This window comes from Salmo trutta, chromosome 12 (genome assembly GCF_901001165.1).
Source record: "Salmo trutta chromosome 12, fSalTru1.1, whole genome shotgun sequence".
NCBI classification, from domain to species: Eukaryota; Metazoa; Chordata; class Actinopteri; order Salmoniformes; family Salmonidae; genus Salmo; species Salmo trutta.
In genome coordinates, this window is record NC_042968.1 from 72,328,656 (window position 1) to 72,352,043 (window position 23,388).

General features: G+C 43.4%; 1 protein-coding gene across 4 annotated transcripts in view; it reads left to right on the forward strand.

Annotated features, from left to right (window-relative positions):
- Nucleotides 1-23,388, forward strand: part of LOC115204100 (nuclear pore complex protein Nup214) — a 62,344-nt gene that overhangs the window by 15,217 nt on the left and 23,739 nt on the right. For all 4 annotated transcript variants that reach the window (XM_029769419.1, XM_029769420.1, XM_029769417.1 and 1 more), the window contains exons 17-29: nt 143-301; nt 526-632; nt 765-956; nt 2,012-2,094; nt 2,174-2,257; nt 2,348-2,638; nt 2,880-3,047; nt 3,781-3,889; nt 15,736-15,814; nt 16,413-16,485; nt 16,764-16,866; nt 16,992-17,041; nt 17,603-19,138. In XM_029769419.1, the coding sequence (XP_029625279.1) occupies nt 143-301; nt 526-632; nt 765-956; nt 2,012-2,094; nt 2,174-2,257; nt 2,348-2,638; nt 2,880-3,047; nt 3,781-3,889; nt 15,736-15,814; nt 16,413-16,485; nt 16,764-16,866; nt 16,992-17,041; nt 17,603-19,138 (3,034 nt within the window). The remainder of the gene's footprint in view (nt 1-142; nt 302-525; nt 633-764; nt 957-2,011; nt 2,095-2,173; nt 2,258-2,347; nt 2,639-2,879; nt 3,048-3,780; nt 3,890-15,735; nt 15,815-16,412; nt 16,486-16,763; nt 16,867-16,991; nt 17,042-17,602; nt 19,139-23,388) is intronic.

Here is a 23,388-nt window from a genome sequence, read left to right on the forward strand (position 1 = left end):
GCCATTGTTAATGTATCCAGTTGTGTCCAATTCTAAATAACACACAACAAACTGGTACCACACACACTATAACCTCCTAAAGACCTAGACCCTTTCTATCCCTCATAGGCTCTGACCATGTGTGTGTTCTTGTTCTCCCCAGTCTCTCCATGGGGACATCAGCACTCAAAAAACCACCATGCTGGAGGGCTTTGCCGGTGCAGAGGACGCCAAGGCCATGAGTGAGCTCAACAGAGACAGGGGCTACCTGCAGCTGCTGTACAAGAAACCACTGGACCCACGCAGTGAAGACCAACTCAAGGTAAGCCTGGGGGGAGGAGGGTGATGGCTCTATACATTATGGTAGGAAGAGATGGATGGTTGGGTGTGTAAAGGGAACTTCCATGATTCATCAGGGTGGATGTTTTAGAAATGGCAAAGGCAGAACACTATTGAAAAAGATGACCCATGTTAAACTGTTTTTCGTATAGCAGACTTTGTTTTGTTGGGTGATCATTTCCTCTTGTGGTTTTTCCCCATAACCAGGAGATCCGCAGGCTGTACCAGTATGTGAAGTTTGCTGTGGAGGATGTGAACGACGTGTTGGACCTGGAGTGGGAGAAACATCTGGAGAAGAAGAAGAAGAAACAGAAGTGAGTGAGAAAGAAAATAGATCACTTTCATTTTTGACCTGTAATTAATTTCCTATGACAATTTCTCATTATCATTGTATGTTAAATGTTTCCTTTCTAACCAATTCCCTCTGTGACTCCTGTCTCTCCCAGACACATGATTGTCCCAGAAAGGGAGGCTCTGTTCACGGCCCTGGCCAACAACCTGGACATCATCAACCAGCAGAAGCAGAGACTGGACACACTGGTCAAAGACCTCCATGCCCTGCGGCTCTACAACAAGACTGCAGCCTGGAGTACTCCTGGCCCCACCCAGCCCGCTGCAGCCACCCCCACAGAACAGGGGTATGTACAAGGGTGTATACCTGAAAAACAATGGCCAGATATGTAGCAGCACGAGGATGTTTTTGGTCTGTTTAGTTTTTTTTATATGTCAAATGTTCACTGGGGCGTGTGTGTGTTGCAAATAATTATGCATAGTGGATAAAAAATGAAGTAGGCTCATGAACTCAGTTCTCATGCTGCCAAACATACCCTCGTAAACTGACTATCCTACCGATCCTTGACTTTGGCGATGTCATTTACAAAATAGCCTCCCAACACTCTCCTCAGCAAATTGGATGCAGTATATCACAGTGCCATCCGTTTTGTCACCAAAGCCCCATATACTACCCACTACTGCAACCTGTATGCTCTCGTTGGCTGGTCCTCGCTACATATTTGTTGCCGAACCCACTGGCTCCAGGTCATCTATCAGTCTTTGCTAGGTAAAGCTCCGCCTTATCTCAGCTCACTAGTCACAATAGCAACACCCACCCGTAGCACGCGCTCCAGCAGGTATATTTCACTGGTCATCCCCAAAGCAAACACGTAATTTGGCCGCCTTTCCTTCCAGTTCTCTGCTGCCAATGACTGGAATGAATTGCAAAAATTGCTGAAGTTGGAGACTTATATCTCCCTCACTAACTTTAAGCGTCAGCTGTCAGAGCAGCTTACAGATCACTGCAGCTGTACACAGCCCATCTGTAAATATCCCATCCAACCAACTATACCTCATCCCCATTTTTTGTTTTTATGCTCTTTTGCACACCAGTATTTCTACTTGCACATCCTCATCTGCACATATATCACTCCAGTGTAAATTGATAAATTGTAATTACTTCGCCACTATTGGCCTATTTATTGCCTTACCTCTTTACATCATTTGCACACACTGTATACTAATTTTTCTATTGTGTTATTGACTGTACGTTTGTTTATTCCATGTGTAACTCTGTTGTTTTTGTCGCACTGATTTACTTTATCTTGGCCAGGTCGCAGTTGTAAATGAGAACTTGTTCTCAACTGGCCTACCTGATTAAATTTGGATGAAATAAACATTTTTTTTTTGTGTTTAATAGTTTGGACAACGAGCTGGAGAGTTTGAGAGATGCACTCCTGAAAGCCAGTCTAGAGACCATTCCTAAGACCTCAAAGTCTTCAGGTAAAATACTTTCCAACCCGTGTCTCACTGTGTTAACTATTGTGATGTAAATGTATTATGACTCTTTCCACTTCTTCAGCCAAGATGTCTCCAGTGAAGCAGTCTCAATTGCGTAACTTCCTCTCCAAGAGGCAGACACCACCAGTCCGCTCCACCGCTCCAGGTACTCCCAACACACAGAACATAGTGAGCAGTGTAGTGTCAGTAATGTGTGGAATGTACTTCTCCTGAATGGTTCCATCTTTTACCCCAGCCAACCTGTTCCGATCGGCCTTCCTCTCTCCCAATTACTACGAGAATCTGGACGATGTGAGCTCCACCTCCTCCCTGTCTCAGACCCTGGACCCTGACTACTCCCACTGTTTTGAGGAGGAACCGGAGCCCGAGCCTGCCCCCCTCCCCGTGCTGCCCACCTCTATGCCCCGCCACCCCACGGTGGTACGCACCCCTTCCATAGCCCCAGGGTTTGGTGCCATCCAGTCCACTCCTTTCAGCAAGGTGCACCAGGGCATGGGCCTGGGACTCAGCCCCATCCTAAGCACAGGTAGGAAACTCCATTGACTTTTTAGTTGATCTTTATTTAACCAGGTTGGTCAGAGAACAAGAGGTTCTAAAACTTTGCTGTTGTACTATGTAGTTTGTATTGTTTTATGTTCTAGTAACAACCATCAGGACAGAGGGGACAGCCAACCATATGACAAAGTGCTGTTCAATGTGGTTTTCAGAGAGCTGGTCTGTTGTACAATAAGTTATCAAATGTGCTAACATCTTTAGCGATTTTCTAGTTCCAACCAATAAGATCAACATGGGAGGTGCGGACAGCACGGCACTAGCCACTAAGACGGTGAAGCACGGAGCCCCTCCCACTGAGAAGGCCACACCCGTCCCCCTCCCTGCCCAACAGGCTGCTGCTAAAGCCGCTTTCCTCAGGCAAATGGCTAATCAGAAAACAGGTAGGCAGGGCATGACCTTTGTAGAGGTTGCAAATAATGGAAAGTGTATTGCCTTTGTGACTGTTTTTCTGTCACTGTAACTCCCATACAACGTTGCATTTACCTAGTAAAAAAATCTATCAATGTTTCATTTTCTGCTCTGCACAGGACATGGGACCTGTTTCCGTATTGTTCGACCATATTAGGCTCTTTTAACCTTAGTAGTATAACTTGCTAGTTTGTTAATTTTTCTATCTAGGAAGAAGCTTTCATTGGCTTTCATTCATCACTACACTGAAAACAGTTTGACAATCCGATGTATTGACCAGCAGAGCTTTAGTGACCGGTAAAGCTTTTCTGCTCACCATCTGTCTTCATGCCATATTCATACTCCGACACCATGGGGAGACAAAGACCAGGATCACTGGTGAACTGACAACCCCATGGTTTTACTATGCAGAATTATGGTTGATAAAACTTTAGTCAACAAATTAAATTATTTAAACAGTACTTCTAATCAATTAGGCCTATTCATGACAGTATACATCTGTGTGTCAGTAACCCAACATAACGTGACATTGAGTACTGTTAGATGCACACAATTATGCTATTATTGTGGATAGTCAGATTAATATAATAGTTTGATTAAAATGTTTACGTGCTTTGCAAGAATAGCAACATGCTTTTGCATGTATTTTATCACTTTTGTATAATGATGATGATCGTTTGATTTTTCTCCTTTGTGGACAACCAGTGGTCAGTTCCTCTCTGGCAGAGTCTACCCTGAAGACCGTTCCCCAGGTGGTCAACGTCCAGGAGCTCAAGGACAAAGGACCGCCACTGCCTGTATCCACTGTGATCAAGTAAGTCTTTATTACCATCCCTCTTCATCAGGGCTTTACCTGGGGCCTACTTTCAACAATGCTAGGCACCTTTTCTGATTGCTGTTCCCAAAACATCAAATAGATGCACATTATATAAAAAAAGATATATATGTAGGTAAGAAATGTGACAAAGTAAATACATTTATCGTGATTAGGAACACGGCTGAATGATTCCTATCTCATACCACTACAATATTACAATAATTGGATGATTCCAATCTGACTCACCATTACTGTACACAGAACCTACAGTCCACATAAATACTGTACACAGCAGCTTTCTTGTGTGTGTTTCTGTTTGTCTAAGTTAAAGTCCTGTGCACTGCAGTGTTGGGTCTGCTGACAGTGCTGTGTCCCTCACGGAGTCCCTTAGGGTCTGCCACAGTGATTCTGTTTCTCTTTTTTTAAACAACTCAAGTCACGGAAATACAACGTCTCCCGTAGTCTAATAAGCATAACGTGTATTTTTTTTGAGTTTGAGCGATGCAGGGTCTTCCGATTGGCCAGGCTTTAAAATGAGGTCACGCTAGAGGAAGAGAGGGGTAGAGGGAGAGAATCGCTATTTTAGCTTGGTGAGACATGTTTACAATGACTCACTGAGGCAGAAAGATACAGCCACACACAAATAGGGGCAATGAAAAGAATGTGGTGAGCGAGTGTGCCATACACAGTACACAAAACATACTGTGAACTATTTTCACTGGTCCGGCACATAGACGGTCACAGCACTAGACTGGCGCTGCATGGAGGGGCTGTGTATGATGGGCATACAAGTGGGCAATGGACCATGATATAAAGTATGTGTGTAAGGGGGCGGCGAAGGCCCACGTCAGTACTAGCCTATGCCGTTTGTCTATGCGTGTGGCTGCATACGCCCATATACAATATGTGTGGTTTGGGATCTTTTGTGCGAGTCCCATCACAGCTGGCATATCCCTGGGCTCTATTCCATATGCTGGGGGCCAGAACAGCACGAAGCACAGCACTGCCATTCTCTCTCTCTCTCTCTCTGCCTGTCAGGTCTGACATTTAAAACCTCGCCCCCCGTCTCCCTTATCAGGACAAGATGACCAGCAATAAACTGATCAATTAATCTGAGAGCACAAACACACACACAGAATTGAGCAATCATAAAACACAAGGGTGAAATAAACAAGTGTAGGACACCCAGGTTGTAACGCTAATGGGGTATATGTGAAGGTCATTGGTGTATAGACTAGACCAATGATATTGAACCCTTAAGATCAACACGCACAAAAAGACATCACATATTTTTATGTGAATATGTCTGGAGACTGAAAGCATTAAAGAGATTCTCCGGTACTTTTGTATACTTTTTAGCCAGTAGTTCTGAAAGTAGCGCTCACAAACCGTAAATTGCATACTATGTCACAAATTTGCACCACTTCATTGCTCTCTCTCACGCTGCTGTGTGTGCATCTTGCTAGCTGTCACTCAAATAGTGAGGGGCTGAAGTTCATTGGCTATAAATCGAATTGCTAGGGGGCTCGCCCAGGAAAAATGGCACATCAGTTTCCAGAAAAAATTACTTTCGAACTATGGATTTTGTGGCTAATTGAGGTAATACAGTAGTACTGCTCATAGATTATGCATATATGAAGTACACATTGACACACTCAGCCCAAAGCGGGAAAATTATTTTCAGTAGTCATCAAAGTTCCGGAGCATGTAACCAGCTGTTTTTGAGGCTGGATTGGCAAGATCAAGACCCTCCAAACATGCTTAGAGCAGCATTCATACAACAGTCCCAGACTTCTACCAACCATAAGCCTGTCACATGCTTCCCAGTGGAAACAGTTTGCGCACAAATTATGGAAGTGTTCGGACTTTTGGCGTTCGTCAGGTTTCTTTAGGCTGTTCAGCCACACACTTTTTTCTTGAGGCAAGTAGAAGTTCGGTAGCCGAAGTCTATGCCCCTTCGTCGGTGATTGGTCAGCAGTACTACTCCTAGTTGGAGTGGGAACTGTGGACGGGAGTCTTCAATGAAGTGTTTGTTATTCAATGAGAGACGACTAGCTTTCATGCACATTTTTTCGCTTGAGAAATACTGCACCAAACATCTTGGTTAGATGTTCTGCTAGGATCAAACCGAACCTAGTGTGCAGGCACCTTTAGAGCCTAGTGTAACGGTTAGATGGATGACGTCCTGACCTCGTGACTTTAAGAGTCAGATGGAACGCTGCTAAATAAAGACTTCACATTGCTCAATAATATGAGACGTGTATTAAAGAGCTTTGAGGTCACACACACACACACGTGTACACACGCGCACTTCCCAAAAAGTACATCCATTGGATGCACACACAGACTCCCGTCACGCTTGTGTGAGTGTGCTCAATTTTTGACCTCTTGTGTCACTGCAATTGCTGATATAAATGGCTGTTGATGACAGCTGTGCATGTCATGTGTCAATGCCAGAGGGACTGAGCAGTGCAAGGTTGGACAGAATGGACAGATGTTGGCAGCTGGCATATGGGTGCAGGCTAGTGATGGGGGGATAAATAGTTACATATTGGGATATTATTTTTGACGATGTATCGTTTTGATGTCGTAATATTGTTTTTATGCTAGTTAGTTGTACCTGCACCAAAACTCCAGTATTTTTCCTTCATAGTGTTGTTCTCCATCTTTTTAAATGGGGAGCAAATTTGCTTTCAGCACTTATTTCCATGACTGATCAAAACTAATTTACTCATGCTCTCTCTTGTCCCTCTGTAGCAGACATACGGTGAGCAATATGTTTGGAACATCGAATTGCAATAAAAAAAATCACCATATCGAATCACATTACATATAGAATCGTGAGAATCACATTACATATAGAATCGTGAGAATCGCACTACATATCGTATCTGCACTTAAGTATTGTAATATCTTGAAGCCCCTGGCAATTCCCAGCCCTAGTACAGGCCTGTGTCCCTGTTATCATAATGCCAGAGAGAGAATGTCACTCCCCAATGTCATAGCACATTCAGACTGGAGGGCGGAGGAGGACCTTCAATTTGTACCGTCAGCGGTTTCTGTTTTTTAATAATTGTTCTTGGGGGGAAGGAGCAGTTGAAAGTGCATTTATGCTTCTGAAGTGTAGATAACGAATAAACTCACAAATGTTCTACTCTTTGTAGACAGTAACTGGTATTTGGGAATGAATAAATTGATTTATTCAGAGGACTCCTTACATTTTCATTACATTTAAGACTGTTAAATGCACATTACCCATCATCCTTGTCTAGGGAGATCTTCTTTGTCTCTTACTTTGATCCTGCTCCCTATTTTTCACCATAGCATCAAGCTAAATCACCCATAGCTAATAGTCACCTATAAGCAGATGATTACTTCTCAGAAGAGCTGTACGCAGGAACAGCCATTTACTAATCCCATGTCCCCAGCCTGTCCTGCCCCAGCCTGTCCTGCCCCCGCCACGGTGTGTAACTGGGGACATAGTATAGATTATCAGAGCTGCTGCTGCCAGCCAGATGCCAAGAGCCACTGTGACCTTTCACTTGATGGCTTGCCAACGTCCAGACGGAGAATGGGATTTGGTGTATGGGGGAAAACCTAACCGCAGCAGTAATAGTGTTTTCTCTCACACAACCTCTCTCTCTCCTCTGTCTTCTGCTCTCCCATTCCTTTCCTGTATTTCTCTTTCTTGTTACTACATCTGTCATTTCATGCCCTTTTACACACACACACACACACACACACACACACACACACGACTGACAAAATGTATCTTAATCATGCCAGTCATTCTTTTTTTCCTATTAAGATTTACTTTGATTAATTCATTTCATTTTATCCGTGGGTGGTCTTTTAATTTCAAGCTTCAGTGGCTGTGTGATAGTACACTGTAACTCTATGTTCCAATTAACAGCAGGAACATTGCACTGGAGTGGGTGGTCACTGGTGCCTGGCCTAGCCTGGCTGGCAGTGTCAAAGCCGGCTGACTTGTAAACCTGGGCTGATACAAAGCAGTGCTTGTAAAGGTTACGCTGCACATGTGTGCGTGTTTAGGGCTGGCTCAGTTACCATGTAACCAACGGTTATGGATGAAGACCGTCATGGGGCGGCAGGTAGCCTAGTGGTTAGAGCATTGGGCCAGTAACCGAAAGGTTGCTGGATCGAATCCCCGAGCTGACAAGGTAAAAATCTGTCGTTCTGCCCCTGAACAAGGCAGTTGTTCCCCAGTACGCTGTCATTGTACATAATAATTTGTTCTTATCTGACTCGCCTAGTTAAATAAAGTTTTTTTTTTTTAAACAATGAATAACTGTCATAAAAAAAGTGTTTATTAATATTTTCTGGGAATGAACAGCTGATGCGTGTGTCTGCTTGACTTATAGCACCTAGGAAAGAGCAGGTGACAGCAGAGCTCTCTCCCATCTGAGTTAATGCACTGCTAAGGCCTGCCCATGCAACTTTGATGGAGAGACACTGAATAATTCAGTGGGTGTGGCTGACCCAAGGCAAGCCGCAGGGGGAGCGGTCAACACACAGGTGCTGCTCACTAAACTGACATGTTTTTAACTATGGATGTGTTGTAGCATGGAGAAACAACTCCTAGCCGCAGCCTTTGCAGATCTGAAATAATTAGTTGGGTGTAAGCAAAATGGAGGAAGCTCCAATAAAAACCAGCCATCACCATTTTGCTTACACCTATCTAATCCTTACCGTGCTTGGAGTAATTCTGAAATATTGCATGCTTCACTGTTGGTTAACTGCTTATCTACTCGTGTTCCAGTACACCGTACTGCCACAGATGGAAGGAGCCAAATGTCTCACAGGATGTAGAAATCTGAAACACCTGTTTAGTCTAGTGGTGTGAAGTGAGAGAAGATGGATCTAGATGAAACTTGGTTGACATTCTGCTAATTTTCTCATCGATGAAACATTTGATCTCAATTCAGGTTTCTGTTCCCAAAACTAGAATCTATTAAGAAGAGTACACCAAGTTTTGTAGACTTGATCCATTGCCAAAGTTTTAAAAAATGGCCTTGTTTAGGAGTGTATGGGCGAATTGAGTCATTGGATAACGGAAATATGCTAAAACACACCAGTATGATCTCGCCAGCTTGTGCTTGGCTATGCCCACCACCTTGCTTGTTCTGCGCACAATGCTTAATTTGCTCCCATTGAAAATGACACCGGTGACAGATCTTGAGTTAGTTACCAGTATCTTTGGCACTGCCTGATGAGTGAGCTTATCCCTGGAAGGGGCCCTGTTGGCAATGGGATTTCACTGGCCATTCTTGGCCTGACTTGGGCATGCTTGAGTGAGTGTGGGCTTCAAGATGACAGCATTGGCACCCCATAGTTCAAACTCATCACCATGTGATTAAACTTTGTCAGAGGATCAACTGTCACTTTACACTACACATCCTCCTCTGTCTGTAACCTCACTGGCTATACATCTATAGTGGATGATCCAGGATCTATTAGCGTTTAGATAGACACATTGCATATCTGTCAAGCCTGTTCAATCTTGTTTAGTGCTTAGGCTATTTCCTCCACACACACACCAGTCCTTTGCTTGTGTGTCTATTGATCCATGCGGGCTGCCCAGGGTGACTTGCTCATACTGATGCAGCACTGAGACGGCCGTGAGGAAAGCGGCTGATGAGCTGAGTGATCATCCCCAGCTCTGTCACCTGCTCTTCTCTGTCTCTGCGTCTCTCTCGAAATAGTTACAATGCAATTTCAGTTAACATGGAATTCTGAAGGCAATTTAGTTCTTAAAATGACAAGGCAATGCATTCTTGTAGATATTTTACAAAATAAATAATGTATTTCAAAATAACCAGGGTAAAGCAATGAATGTACAGGATGATGTGATGGCAAAATGATGCACTAATGTGATAAGATACAAAATCAGAGTCACAAACAGGGAATGGGGATTAGAGGGCCTAAGATCAAACAAACAGTTATTTTTGATATTTCAGAATGAAACAAGGCAGGCAGGGATTATAGGAGAAATATAGATTGTAATGATAAAAGTAACGGATACAGATTACACACACATTCAAAGCAGGGAAAAGATAGGTGGAATAGCATTCCTCGTGAAGCTGGTTGAGAGAATGCCATGAGTGTGCAAAGCTGTCATCAAGGCAAAGGGTGGCTACTTTGAGAATATTTGAGAATCTCAAATATATTTTGATTTGTTTAACACTTTCTTTTGTTTACTACATGATTCCATATGTTATTTCATATTTTTGATGTCTTCACTATTATTCTACAATGTAGAAAATAGTAAAAAATTAAGAAAAACCCTTGAATGAGTAGGTGTGTCCAGACTTTTGACTGGTGCTCTAGTCAAAATGTTTCAAAGCAATACCGTGTAAAATTCAAGTCAGTTGGGAGTAAGTTTGCATCGGGTCTATGAACTGACGTATAATACAACAATTGACACATCAATCTGTTCGTTTTGATTTAAGCTATTCTATAAAATACTTTCTACAAAAAAGAATCCTCAACATATGGGGCATTGAACAGTCAGCCTTGTGCAGACTCTCTGCCACGAGGAAGCAGAATCAATAGAACATATTTTCTGGTACTGTCCATCGGTGGCTCGCTTTTGGAGTCAGGTCCAGGAATGGTTGTTATGTCATAATATCAGGGTTCAGATAGAGCTACAAACTGTATTGTTAGGGGCTCTGAAAAACCAAGATCAGTCAATGGGAAATGCATTACATGACCAAAAGTATGTGGACACCTGCTATTCCAAAATCTCATTCCAAAATCATGGCCGTTAATATGGAGATTGCATTGCTGTGCTCGATTTTATACACCTGTCAGCAATGGGTGTGTCTAAAAAAGCCAAATCCACTAATTTGAAGGGGTGTCCACATACTTTTGTGTATATATATAGTGTGTCATTATACTCTTGGGTAAAGTATTTATTTTTTGGGCAATATTGGTAGAAATTGTACAAATAGGGAGGTCCAGGACCCTCATAATATATGATAGTAAAATGGAGGGATGTATTGCAATAGGAAATGGCAAAATGGCATTATACTGGGAAAGATGGGTTCATTTGTGGACATCGGAAGGTTGGCGTTAAGATCAGAATGAATGGTGGATTGGCCACTGTGGGTGAAAATCCTGCACTTAAAGAAAATTAGGAATATATGTATAATTATTTAACTACAGGTACTGTAGAAAATAGCTGTAAGTAGCAGTAAAAGTATTGCTGTCTGTTTACTCCAATCAGGGTAGGGTAAAAAAAATGATCAGAGGGAAGGTTTAGCATCAAACCATGGAAGCTGTCTGTTCAATGTCTAGGTAAGAGGAGTACTAATCCCACACGCTTAGTGGAGTTCCTCACAAATTCTAACGGTGTGAAAAGTCTGACTTCAAGTTGACTACGAGGACTATACACTAGAGCTTTACCACAAAGATTAGAAGATTAGAATACACAACCAAGACAATTGTTTATGGATAACCAATAGTAACTAATATACTATTCTGCAACTAAAGGTAAAGTTCAAATACATCTATATGTATGTGGGATACTATTTAGCGTTATCTGAATGCACATCTACCAGGGAGTGCCTGGCTTACAGAACGTGGAAGACCGTATAGGGTTTGGCTAACCCTGGGGCATTGCTGTACAGTCTATGACCAGAGTGAGACAATTTAGCATAATTTTGAAGTTAAAATGATGGTCACCCCCCTGGAACTCTTTTTGAGTTGCTTTGCAAAGGGGGTGTGACTGGTTGAAATTGGGAACAAACTAGGCAGATTTTGCCAGTAACTCAACTCAGAGGCACTATATTTAGCGGAGAAGGTAGGCTAATTCAATAATCACTGTTAATTAAAACACTACCTTAAAGTACGCCTTGACCAAAGGGGTCAACACCATGTCCACCAAGTTACAATATCAGAATAATATGATTTGTCCAAGTCCATAGGTTACACAATGCAATAGAATCCAACAATACAAAGGAGACATACAACGTGGGTCTAATCATTAGGAACAACTTCATAGGCTTAATTCACAATAAGGATTTACAGATTACGCACCTGTTTCAGGCTAACATAATAGATTCTTATTGACTCAAACTCACATGGGCTCTCAGAATAAGGACTGTTGTGTTTGGACGACGACCAGCCATATGGTTACTGTTATGAACTACAAAACAGTCCAAGGACACCCCACTCGGAGGACCTTCCAAGAATTCTCTGGACTACTGAAATGCTTTGTTTGAGCCAATCAATTGTGTTGTGACATGGTAGGGTTGATATACAGAAGATAGCACTATTTGGTAAAAGACCAAGTCCATTTTATGGCAAGAACTGCTCAAATAAGCAAAGAGAAATGACAGTCCATCATTACTTTAAGACATGAAGGTCAGTCAATACGGAACATTTCAAGAACTTTGAAAGTTTGTTCAAGTGCAGTCGCAAAAACCACGCCCTGTGCTAACTGGCTCTCATGAGGACCACCACAGGAAAGGAAGACCCAAGAGTTACCTCTGCTTCAGAGGATACGTTCATTAGAGTTACCAGCCTCAGAAATTGCAGCCCAAACAAAGGCTTCACAGAGTTCAAGTAACAGAAACATCTCAACATCAACTGTTCAGAAGAGACTGCGTGAATCAGGCCTTCATGGTCGAATTTCTGCAAAGAAACTACTACTTAAGGACACGAAGAAGAAGAAGAGACTTGCATGGGCCAAGAAACACGAGCAATAGACATTACACCGGTGGAAATCTGTCCTTTCGTCTGATGAGTCCAAATTTGATATTTTTGGTTCCAACCGCTCTGTCTTTGTGAGACGCAGAGTAAGTGAACGGATGATCTCTGCATGTGTGGTTCCCACCGTAAAGCAAGGAGGTGTGATGGTGTGGGGGTGCTTTGCTGGTGATAATGTTGTGATTTATCTAGAATTCAAGGCACACTTAACCAGCATGGCTACCACAGCATTCTGCAGTGATACGCCATCCCATCTGGGTTGTGCTTAGTGGGACTATAATTTGTTTTTCAACAGGACAATGACCCAACACACCTCTAGGCTCTAAGGGCTATTTGACCAAGGAGAGTAATGAAGTGCTGCATCAGATGACCTGGCCTCCACAATCTCCCGCCCTCAACCCAATTGAGATGGTTTGGGATGAGTTGGACTGCAGCGTGAAGGGAAAGCAGCCAACAAGTGCTCATCATATGTGGGAACTCCAAGACTTGGAAAAGCATTCCAGGTGAAGCTGGTTGAGAGAATGCCAAGTGTGCAAAGCTGTCAACGTAAAGGGTGTCTACTTTGAAGAATATTAAATATATTTTGATTTCTTGAAGTTTTTTTTCCCCCCTAGTTTTGATGTCTTCACTATTATTCTACAATGTAGAAAATAGTAAAAACAAAGAAAAACCCTTGAATGAGTAACCACCTGTATCCCTTACTTTTGTCATTACTATCTATATTTCTCCTATAATCCCTGCCTACCTTGTTTCATTCTGAAATATCAAGAATAACTGTTTGTTTGATTTTAGGCCCTCTAATCCCTGTTTGCGACTCTGATTCTGTAGCTTATCACATTAGTACATCATTTTGCCATCACAATATCCATTATTCATTCATTAATCCTGCACATTCATTGCTTTACCCTGGTTATTTTTGTAAAATATCTACCGTCTTGCATTTCCTTGTCATTTTAAGAACATAATTGCCTTCAGAATTGTAACTTAGTTATAATTGTAACTATTTGGTGCCCCGTCAATAATTGCATAGTAATAAAGCGTACACATTCCATTTCACTACCCACCAACCTTATATGAAACACACACACACTCTTATAACACACTCCCTGGCATATCTCCACTAGAGCGGGAGATGAGCTATGCCCCTAGTCAGGCTGATATACAGTATCTCTGATGTAGAGAGTCATGGCACAGTCGAGGTGAGTCCATCACACGAGCCATCAGCCCTTGTTTGTGTATGTGGCCCTCAGCCGAGATAAATAGACCCCAGCTAGATAGCAGGTCACTGCCTCCATCGCATCTGATTCACTGCCAGCATAGGCTAACAATCTGAGTGCATCTCTCCTCTCATTTCTCTCCTCTCCCAACTGTCTCTCCCTCTCTTTCATCCCTCACAGCACTCACTGCCCCAATCTCCCTTTTTTATCACTCTTTTTTTTCAGCCTCTCTCCCATTCTCTCAATCAAACAGCTCCCTCTCTGTCCCCTCCCTCCCTCCATCTTTGGTTCTTCCATCTCTCTCTCCCAGTCGCTCACTGTCTTTCATTTTCTCTCTGCCTTCTCCCAATATTTTTCTCTTTCCATCTACACTAGTGCTGAACGATTAACCAAATTGTCATTATTTTGTGGGGGTTATTAAACAAGTAATTGCCCGATGTCGGTTCATTCACACCGTTTCTCCAGAGGGAAATCAAATAATTCACAAGAGAGTTCAAGTCTAGAACTATATGGGACACTGGGCTGAAGGAAGTTGTAGTTTTCAGTAAGAAAATATTCAACCTAGTTCAGCACAGAAACATGGTAATTGTCTACAATGACCACAATCCATTGTGCCTGTTCTTTTCCGTCTATGACACAGATGAATACACTTTTACACCTGCTACTTTAGGTTAGATACACACAGACTGCATACGCCACCGCATGAGAGAGGAATGAACACAACGAGAGAAAGGGATAGAGTTCGTGAAAGTATGTCTTATCTACAAGTTAAATTATTTCATCTGACAGCTCTGCAACATATTTAGGCAGGCTAGCCTAGCTAAATAGATTGATTAAAGACTGTACAGTATGGGGAGAACAGAGATAACGTTAATGGTTGGTTGGCTGGCTGCTACTGCCTAAGCAGAGATGAGATGATGAATTTAAGGAATTAAAAGTTTTATAAAGTCATCAAATTAAACTAAGTAATATACACAACTGAAATATTTTTTTATTTAACAGTAATTTCCTATTTCTCGATGTGGAACATTTTCAATGTTTTGGCAATTGAATATGTTAATGTTTAAGAAAAATAATTGAAATCAGAAACAGTGATTTATTTTTTAATAATCGAACCGACCAGGCCTCAAAAACCACTAATCGCTCAGCCCTGATATCCAACCCTTTCCACTCTCTTTCTCGCCATCTCTATCGCTCTGAGATGATGTAATTAATGGACCTCTCTCACTTTCTGCTGGGCCAGGCCTCGTTCCACTGTTGTGTTGAGGTTGAATACATTTTAGGCAGGACTCCCCCTGGGGCCATTTTCCAAATTAGCCCTGCTCACAATAACGAGTCCACCCCAGCCAAACCGTCAGATAGGGGGCTTATTTTAGAGATGCACTCCCCAGCCAGTCAGTCTCAGTCACAACACTGGGCCTGTAATGTGTCTATCCACGTCAGTATGGTTCAGTTGGCTGTGGTCTGTCTGTGGCAGTAGTTATAGGGTTGATGCTAGAGAATAATTAGTGAGGCAGTGCAGTTCTCCATGGCTTTTGTTTTCTGTGTTCTATTCACTACTGTAGGTATTGTGCATGGCCCTGGCTTTTATCTGGGATGACATTAGCCTTGGATTATGCCACGTATTTGCAGATGGGGCAGTAAATTATAGGCTGATACAAAGTTCTAATGCGCGCACACACCCCAATTAATCAACGTGGCGTGAATTGTTATCATACCTCATTTGTAGATATGTGCATGTCTCCTCATGACTGACTTGCATTCACTTATTTTCAGAAAGCAAATCCTGATGAGATAGTGTGGAGAAGAGAAATTAGGCAACATTTAAAATGTGATGTGCGGTGTAAATCCAGCTCGTTGCTCACAATTATTTTATTTTCCCTCTCTCCCTCTCAGCTCGTCGGTCCCAGCCCCGGTCGGTCAGGTTGTTCAGCAGGTTTTGGCGACGGTAGCCAACACCAACCAGGCCAAACGAGTGAGTATGAAGAGTCCATCTGACATCCTCCCAACTGTCAAGGTGTTTCATCTGTGTGCTTTCCGCTATCAGAGGCTGAATATCTCTTGTACACCCCATCTCTAAGAACTCAGCAACTCTGTGTAGTTCCTGGAGTTCCAGTGTACTTGGCTGACCGCTGGCCTGCGATGTTATAGGATAGAGTGGAAGGTCATTATGACAGGGCTGTGAAATGCCCCAGGTTTCTCCCATGTGCCGGCGGAGGAGTGATACAAGTGGCGACTGGGTGGGAACTGATTCATACAGGGGAACTCTCTCACACATTACACCTCAGTCCGAACCAGGTTCAAGTTCATGGGATGCATGACTCATAAACCTACACACAGAAACACTCACAGAAAACACTGCGTATACGAACACTAAAACACTGTTTTGCAATAAACAGAATCCAAAGTCTGAGTAGTGAGATGAACTAAATTACATTTAGCTTTGACTTAAGATGAACATGAACATTGATTGTTAGGTTCTCTAAAACACCCTCTTACTTTGTGTTTAGTTATTCTTGAAGCCATGGCAATGAGAGATGTATAAACTTTCCTTCTGTTGTTTTTCTCCTCAGAATTCTACTCAAGGCATACTGAAGATGTCTGCTGAGAGTATCCGCTCAGCTTCCCCCCAGGGTTTTGTGTTTGGTAAGTACATAAAGATGAGATGTTTTAGATGCTCATCATATCAAGACACATTGGAAAATGCCTTCCACCTACTGTTGATGTATTTTTCCCAGGTAATATTTTTTTCAAGGGTTTTTATATACTACAAATCTACACAATTTCTGGGTGAACCATTCATACATTACATCCGTTTGATTACATTCATTATATTACATATTTTATTAGCTCTTAGTATAAGGTGTGTTAGAACTCTTTTGTCATGCTTATTTTAATGCCATCTCCTCCTGTCCCTATCCCAGGCGGACCCCCTAAACCTGACGCCCTAGTTGCCCTGGCCTCCTCCAGCTCCGCCCCGTCACTAGGGGAGCAGAGCAGCAAAGCCTTCTCCTCCTTTACCACAGCGTGAGTCACTGGGGGTCAGGGGTCAGAGAGGGAAACTTCATGTCGGACCTTGATCAGAAAACAGGAATGTTTTTTTTAGCTATGGCTGACTGTGTTTTCTCATACTTTATGATGCTTTCGGACAGGTCTGCCGGGGGCTTCAGTTTCTCCTCTGTGTCCCAAGGAGCTCCACCAGGTACCTCTCTCAAATGTACAGCCATATATGCCACTCATTGGTGTCATTAGACAGTAAAGTCAGTGCAATAGTTCATTGAATACCATATCAATGAATTACAGTAATTTCAGTTAATAGCCTGGGTGTTTATTTTCTTAAATTACTGAAGACGGGTGCATTAGAGACAGGCGGAAGACACATTTAAGTTGAATGCATTCAGTACTAGGTTTTCCCCTTTCCCTTTCTATTTGAGCCAGATGTCTATTTCTTTAATGCACACAGCTTTTTCTCATTTGCATAGTTAATTGTTTAATTCCAGCATTCACTTACATAATTTAAATCAATTAACAAATAAAGCATTAAACCTCGTAAGCAATTAATTTAGACCCGCCATTTATTTGACACAGGCAAGTATTTACTTAAATGTGTGCGGTTGCCCGGCTATTAAAAAGGACAGGCGGCTATTTGAGACTCAGCATTTAATTGAAGTTTTACGGTAGTCATGTATTAAATCTAGTTGTTCAAAGTGTTTCAATGTCTGGCATAGTTTGTAAATCTGCTGTCCATGTTTTTTCCTCCCAGTGAAGGACGCAAGTAAATTCTTCTTTGGCAGCGCTGGCGCCACCGGCAAGATGATGTTCAGCTCCTCTGCCGGGGAGGAACCCTTCTCCTTCATCCCAAAATCCACTTCCCCCGCCCTAAGGAGCACAAGCTCCCCTCCTCCCAGCATGTCAGGGGAGCCTGTGAGGCCCACCCCCACCTTCAGAGTGGAGCCCCAGGCACCCAAGGTGGTCGGAGGAGAGACCCTGGGGAGTTTCTCGGATCTACGCGTGGGCCAGGGGGATGAAGAGAAGCCCTCAGCGGCCACGTTTAGCTTTGGCCAGCCGGACAATGGAATGGGACTAGGTTTAGGCACGGGGACGACCCAGTTTAGTTTCGGGTCGACCCTCCAGCAAGGGAAGCCAGCTGAGGCTGCGTTTGGTGAGGCGGATTCTACCGTGACAGACTTATACAAGACTGCATTCAAGCCTCCCGAACCGGCAGCCCTGTCGATCACCAAGCCTGCGTTCTCCACGTCAGCAGCCACCTCCTTCAGCAGCCTCCTAGCTACACCTCTCTCTTCCCCGTCCCCCACCTTGGAGAAAGAGCCCCCCAAAGCCCCCACCCCCCCATCAGACCCCACTCCACCCCCAGAGCCTGTTCCCTCACAGCCCAGCCCCGCTGTTGCTGAGCCTGAGGTTACTACCTCCCCAGTTTCCTCAGTCATCCCCACCCATACCATTCCTGAAAAAGCCCCAACTCCCCCTGCCTCGGCCCCCTCCCCAGCTCCCCCCATTGCCTCCACCACCCCTGTCCCTCCTGCCTCTACCACCCCACCAGCCCAGGCAGCCCCCAGCACTACCCCAGAACCTGCCCCCGAGGCCCCACCACCCGCTATCACCCCTACCCCGGAGGCCCCACCACCAGCCTACCCGGCCCCCAGCTCTGACAAACCTGGCTCCATCTTCACCCAGCCACCAGCCATCACCACAGATAGCACCACTATAGCTGTCACCAGTCTCACGACGGTCATAAACACCGCAGCCCCCGCCGCCGCCACCACCACCACCCCTACTGACTCCAACACCGCAGCCCCGGCCACAGGCTCAGTTTTCGGACAGCCTGCTTCAGCGGCTGCCGGCGGCTTTAGTTCCACCGGCTTTGGTGCTCCACCTGCAGGTGCAGGGGCTGGCTTTGGAAAACCTGTATTCGGGCAGACAGTTGGCGGGTTCGGTCAGCCTGTTGCTAACGCAGCCGGTGGCTTCGGTTTTGGCCAGTCTGCGTTCGGGGCCAGCCCTGGATTTGGACAGCCTGCAGCAGCCATCACTGCTGCAGCTGCTAGTACCGCTGCTAGTGGAGGTGGTCTGTTTGGAGCCCCCAGTGCCAGCAATGCCAGCAGTTTTTCTTTTGGCACCCCCAATGCCAGTACGGCCGGCAGTACGGGCACAGGCCTGTTTGGGCAGCCGAGCGCAACCCCGGCCTTCGGGCAGCAGAGTGCTGGGTTTGGACAAGGCTCTGTGTTTGGAAGCAACACCACCACCACATCCTCTATTGGCTTCAGCTTTGGACAGCCTGCAGGTGAGTGCATCTGTGATATGTCACATGTTTGTGAAAATGCACTAATACGAAGTAGCTGTTAGTCCTCTGCATTCCATATCACAAAACTGGAAATGAATCGGCAATGTAATGTTATGTATTTTATATGTGGCAGACAGCTCAGGACAGTGGTCTTATTGGAAGAGTATCCCTTGGACATCACCATGACACTATTAAGTTGGTTTAAGCCTCTAGCATTTACACAGACGGCCACTCAAGCTGCCAATCTGTCTTATTGACTGGATGTACAATCTCTTTAGGAATCAGATGATACCTTAAATGTTTATGGATTGGATTACCAGATTCTAGTTGATTTTGATTGATCTCCAATATCCATATTTAAGACTACTAAGCTGGTATTATTTCAGCCATGGTATGTTGACCTATACAACTGCTGCATCAGTGCCTTCGGAAAGTATTCAGAGCACCTGACTTTTTCCACATTTGAAGTTACAGCCTTATTCTAAAATGTATTAAATATGGATTTTTCCTCATCAATCTACACACAATACCCCATAATGACAAAGCAAAAACAGGGTTTTCAAAATGTTTGCTTGGTTATTCAAATAAAAAACGTCATCATATTTACGTAAGTATTCAGACCCTTTACTCTACTTTGTTGAAACACCTTTGACAGAGATTACAGCATTGAGTCTTCTTGGGTATGATGCTACAAGCTTAGCACACCTGTTTGGGCAGTTTCTCCCATTCTTCTCTGCAGACCCTCTCAAGCTCTGTCGTGTTGGGTGGGGAGCGTCGGTGCACAGCTATAGGACATTGAGACTTGTTCCAAAGCCACTCCTGCATTGTCTTGGCTGTGTGTTTAGGGTCGTTGTCCTGTTGGAAGGTGAACCTTCTGAGGTCCTGAGTGCTCTGGAGCAGGTTTTCATCAAGGATCTCTCTGTACTTTGCGCCGTTCATCTTTCTTTCGAACCTGACTAGTCTCCCAGTCCCTGCCGCTGAAAAATATCCCTACCGCATGATGCTGCCACCGCCATGCTTCACCGTAGTGATTATGCCAGGTTTCCTGCAGACTTGACATTCAGGCCAAAGAGTTTCATCTTGGTTTCATCAGACCAGATAATCTTGTTTCTCATGGTCTGAGAGTCTTTAGGTGCCTTTTTGGCAAACTCCAAGCGGCCTGTCATGTGCCTTTTACTGAGGAGTGGCTTCCGTCTGACCACTCTACCATAAAGGCCTGATTGGTGGAGTGCTGCAGAGATGGTTGTCCTTCTGGAAGGTTCTTCCATCTCCACAGAAGAGTTTAGAGCTCTGTCAGAGTGACCATCAGGTTCTTGGTCACCTCGCTGACCAAGGCCCTTCTCCCCCGATTGCTCAGTTTGGCTGGGCGGCCAGCTCTAGGAAGAGTCTTGGTGGTTCCAATCATCTTTCATTTAAGAATGATGGAGGCCACTGTGTTATTGGGAACCTTCAATGCTGCAGTATTGTTTTTGGTACCCTTCGCCAGATCTGTACATCGACACAATCCTGTCTCGGAGCTCTACGGACAATTTATTCAACCTCATGGGCATGCACTGTCAACTGTGGGACCTTATATAGACAGGTGTGTGTGCCTTTCCAAATAATGTCCAATCAATAGAATTTACCACAGGTGGACTCCAAGTTGTAGAAACATCTCAAGGATGATCAATGGAAACAGGATGTACCTGAGCTCAATTTCGAGTGTCATAGCAAAGGCTGAATACTTATGTAAATAAGGTATTTCTGTTTTTATTTTCAATAAATATGCAAACATTTCTAAAAACCTGTTTTCGCTTTGTCATTATGCTGTTTTTTTTATTCATTTCTGAGGAATTTTTATTGTCGTTTTAGAATAAGGCTGTAATGTAACAAAATCTGGAAAAAGTCAAGGTGTCTGAATACTTTCCGAAGGCGCAGTATGTAGGGAACGAAGCAATGGGGCATCCTTGATCAAAGCAGTTACCTCAGTTACTCATCCAGTCAGAGCTGCTGCCAAAGTGCTTAAATTAATGTAGTTGTTTTCCCTCTGTGGGACTGAGCAGCATCATTAGGATGGGTATTTATCACACCATTAGGATAATGGAGCTTAGAGAGAAGGCCACTACTCTCTGATGGTCTTATCCAGTCCAATCCCATCCATCCATCAGGGCCTGTTAGGATCTGCTGGTATTGGCTGGCAGACCATACTCCTCCATGTGTCCATGGGTCATAGGCCTCTTTGAACCACCATGCTGGAGGAAGTTGGCATTGACCACTGGTATAGGGTCAGTTTTGTTTCACCTGGTACCGATGTGATTAGGGTTGAGGATGGTGGTTAGCTGATCCCTGATCTTTACTTCTAGGGGTAAGCTCTACCTTGACCCTGTAAACCCAAGTATAAGGTAAACACTCTACTTATTGCCGGGACGATACCATATTTCAATAGTCGTTAGTATCGTCACAAGGAAAACAAAAACAATGCAAATTTAACTTCTTTAGGAAAACAGCCCTAATTTTGGAAACAAACATTGTTTATATCCAGAGTCACATTTATTTATTTTCCAAAATATAGCCATATTTTACATACTACAGGTTTTTAAAGAACCAAAGAGTTTCTGTTTAAAATGTTCACGTTACTGGTATTGTCACAACCCTACTGTACATGTTAGCAAAAATTGCAGAACTGCAAATTATAGAAGATTCAATGTTTTGTTTGATTATGCAAATGATAGCATTTTAGCAACATTAAATCTTATTATAATCTGTTCATATACACCCCCAGGAAGAATATAACAGTTTCTTTACATTTTCTGACAAACGAGCACTTTAAATATGGTAATTTTCATGTTTTCATAAATTCTTAGAATGTTTGGGAATTATGTATACTAAGGCATTTGTGAATATTCTATAGCAATATAGTGGGAAAGCAGCCTTGCCTTTGGACAATTAATAGACACTGCAGGAAATAATACCTAATAAAAACATATCTCCTCCAGGACCGGAATCTATGGAGACCGGTGTGCCATAGCCAATCGGAGCTTCAGTAGGCCTTTATACAAATAACCCATTTGCCACACGGGCCTGCCATCATTCACTTTGAACTGTACTGTGTGTTTACAGGCAGTAGCAACTGGCGACTTTAGATCATTAAAACGCATTCACCAAAATCCACAAAATACACCTGAATGGATTTTTTCAAAAATGTAAATACCACGAGTTCTCTTACATTTTGGAACTTTACAGTCCTATTGATCAAACAACCATGAAAAGGTAGGCTCTCTCTCCCTCAGTTATGCACATCAACAATAAGATCAACAACTAATGCTAGTCAGAGCGAGATGAGCTAAAATCTAACGAGGGAACATTCCCTTTCACACTTTTTCAGCTTGTTGGCCATCAGAATTTCACTGATAAAAGATGGGTAGCCTGTTTGACCTTCTGCAGCTTGCCTGCCAAAGCATATTTGTCCCAACCAAGCACCCAAGCTAACTGGCTTAAGTTGTCGAACTTGCTAGCTAGCTACTTCCAGACACAAAAAGAACACCTCACTCTGACCGTTTTACTCGCACCAGCAGAGCTGATTATCTAGAGCGTTCTTGACTAACTTACTTTTTTTGCCTACGTTTACTGACACTGGTCATATTCAGTGGGTGTTGCACGTTTATGTTCATCAGTTATTCTGCACACTCAGATGAGTGCTCTGAAATCGGAGTAGATCGAGTGAATTTGGAAACGCAGGAGATATGCTAACTGGATAACAGTTGTTCAGCATAGCTAGCTAGCAAAGCAAAGCGATTCACATTTCTTGCTAGCTAACCAAATGACACCTGCATCTCTAGCTGTGTAGCCACCGAAAAATGATATGAGTGGAAAAAGTCACTCACCCACTCCACTGTGTTTTGAGCATGCTACATAAATATATATACTAGCCTATTTGCCACGTTATGACTGACTTGTCATCATTGCCCTTGCTAGTTTGATTGTATTGACATTCCCAGCCTTGGACTACCAAAAAAATGTATTGGTAAATAATGTTAATCAAACATTGAACTGTATCCATTTATTCTGCCAACAGTGCCTTACTGTATGTCATGGAATGTTGAATCAAACCAAACCTGTTTTTAAAACCTCTTGTAACATTGGTTTTGTAGCATAAACTGGGAATTTGATATTTTTTACTGCTATGATTCTGTTTCATAATTGCAAAGTAGTTAAAACACTGTCAGTTCCACTTTAATTAAGCCATTATTATGGCACCACGTAAAAAAAGA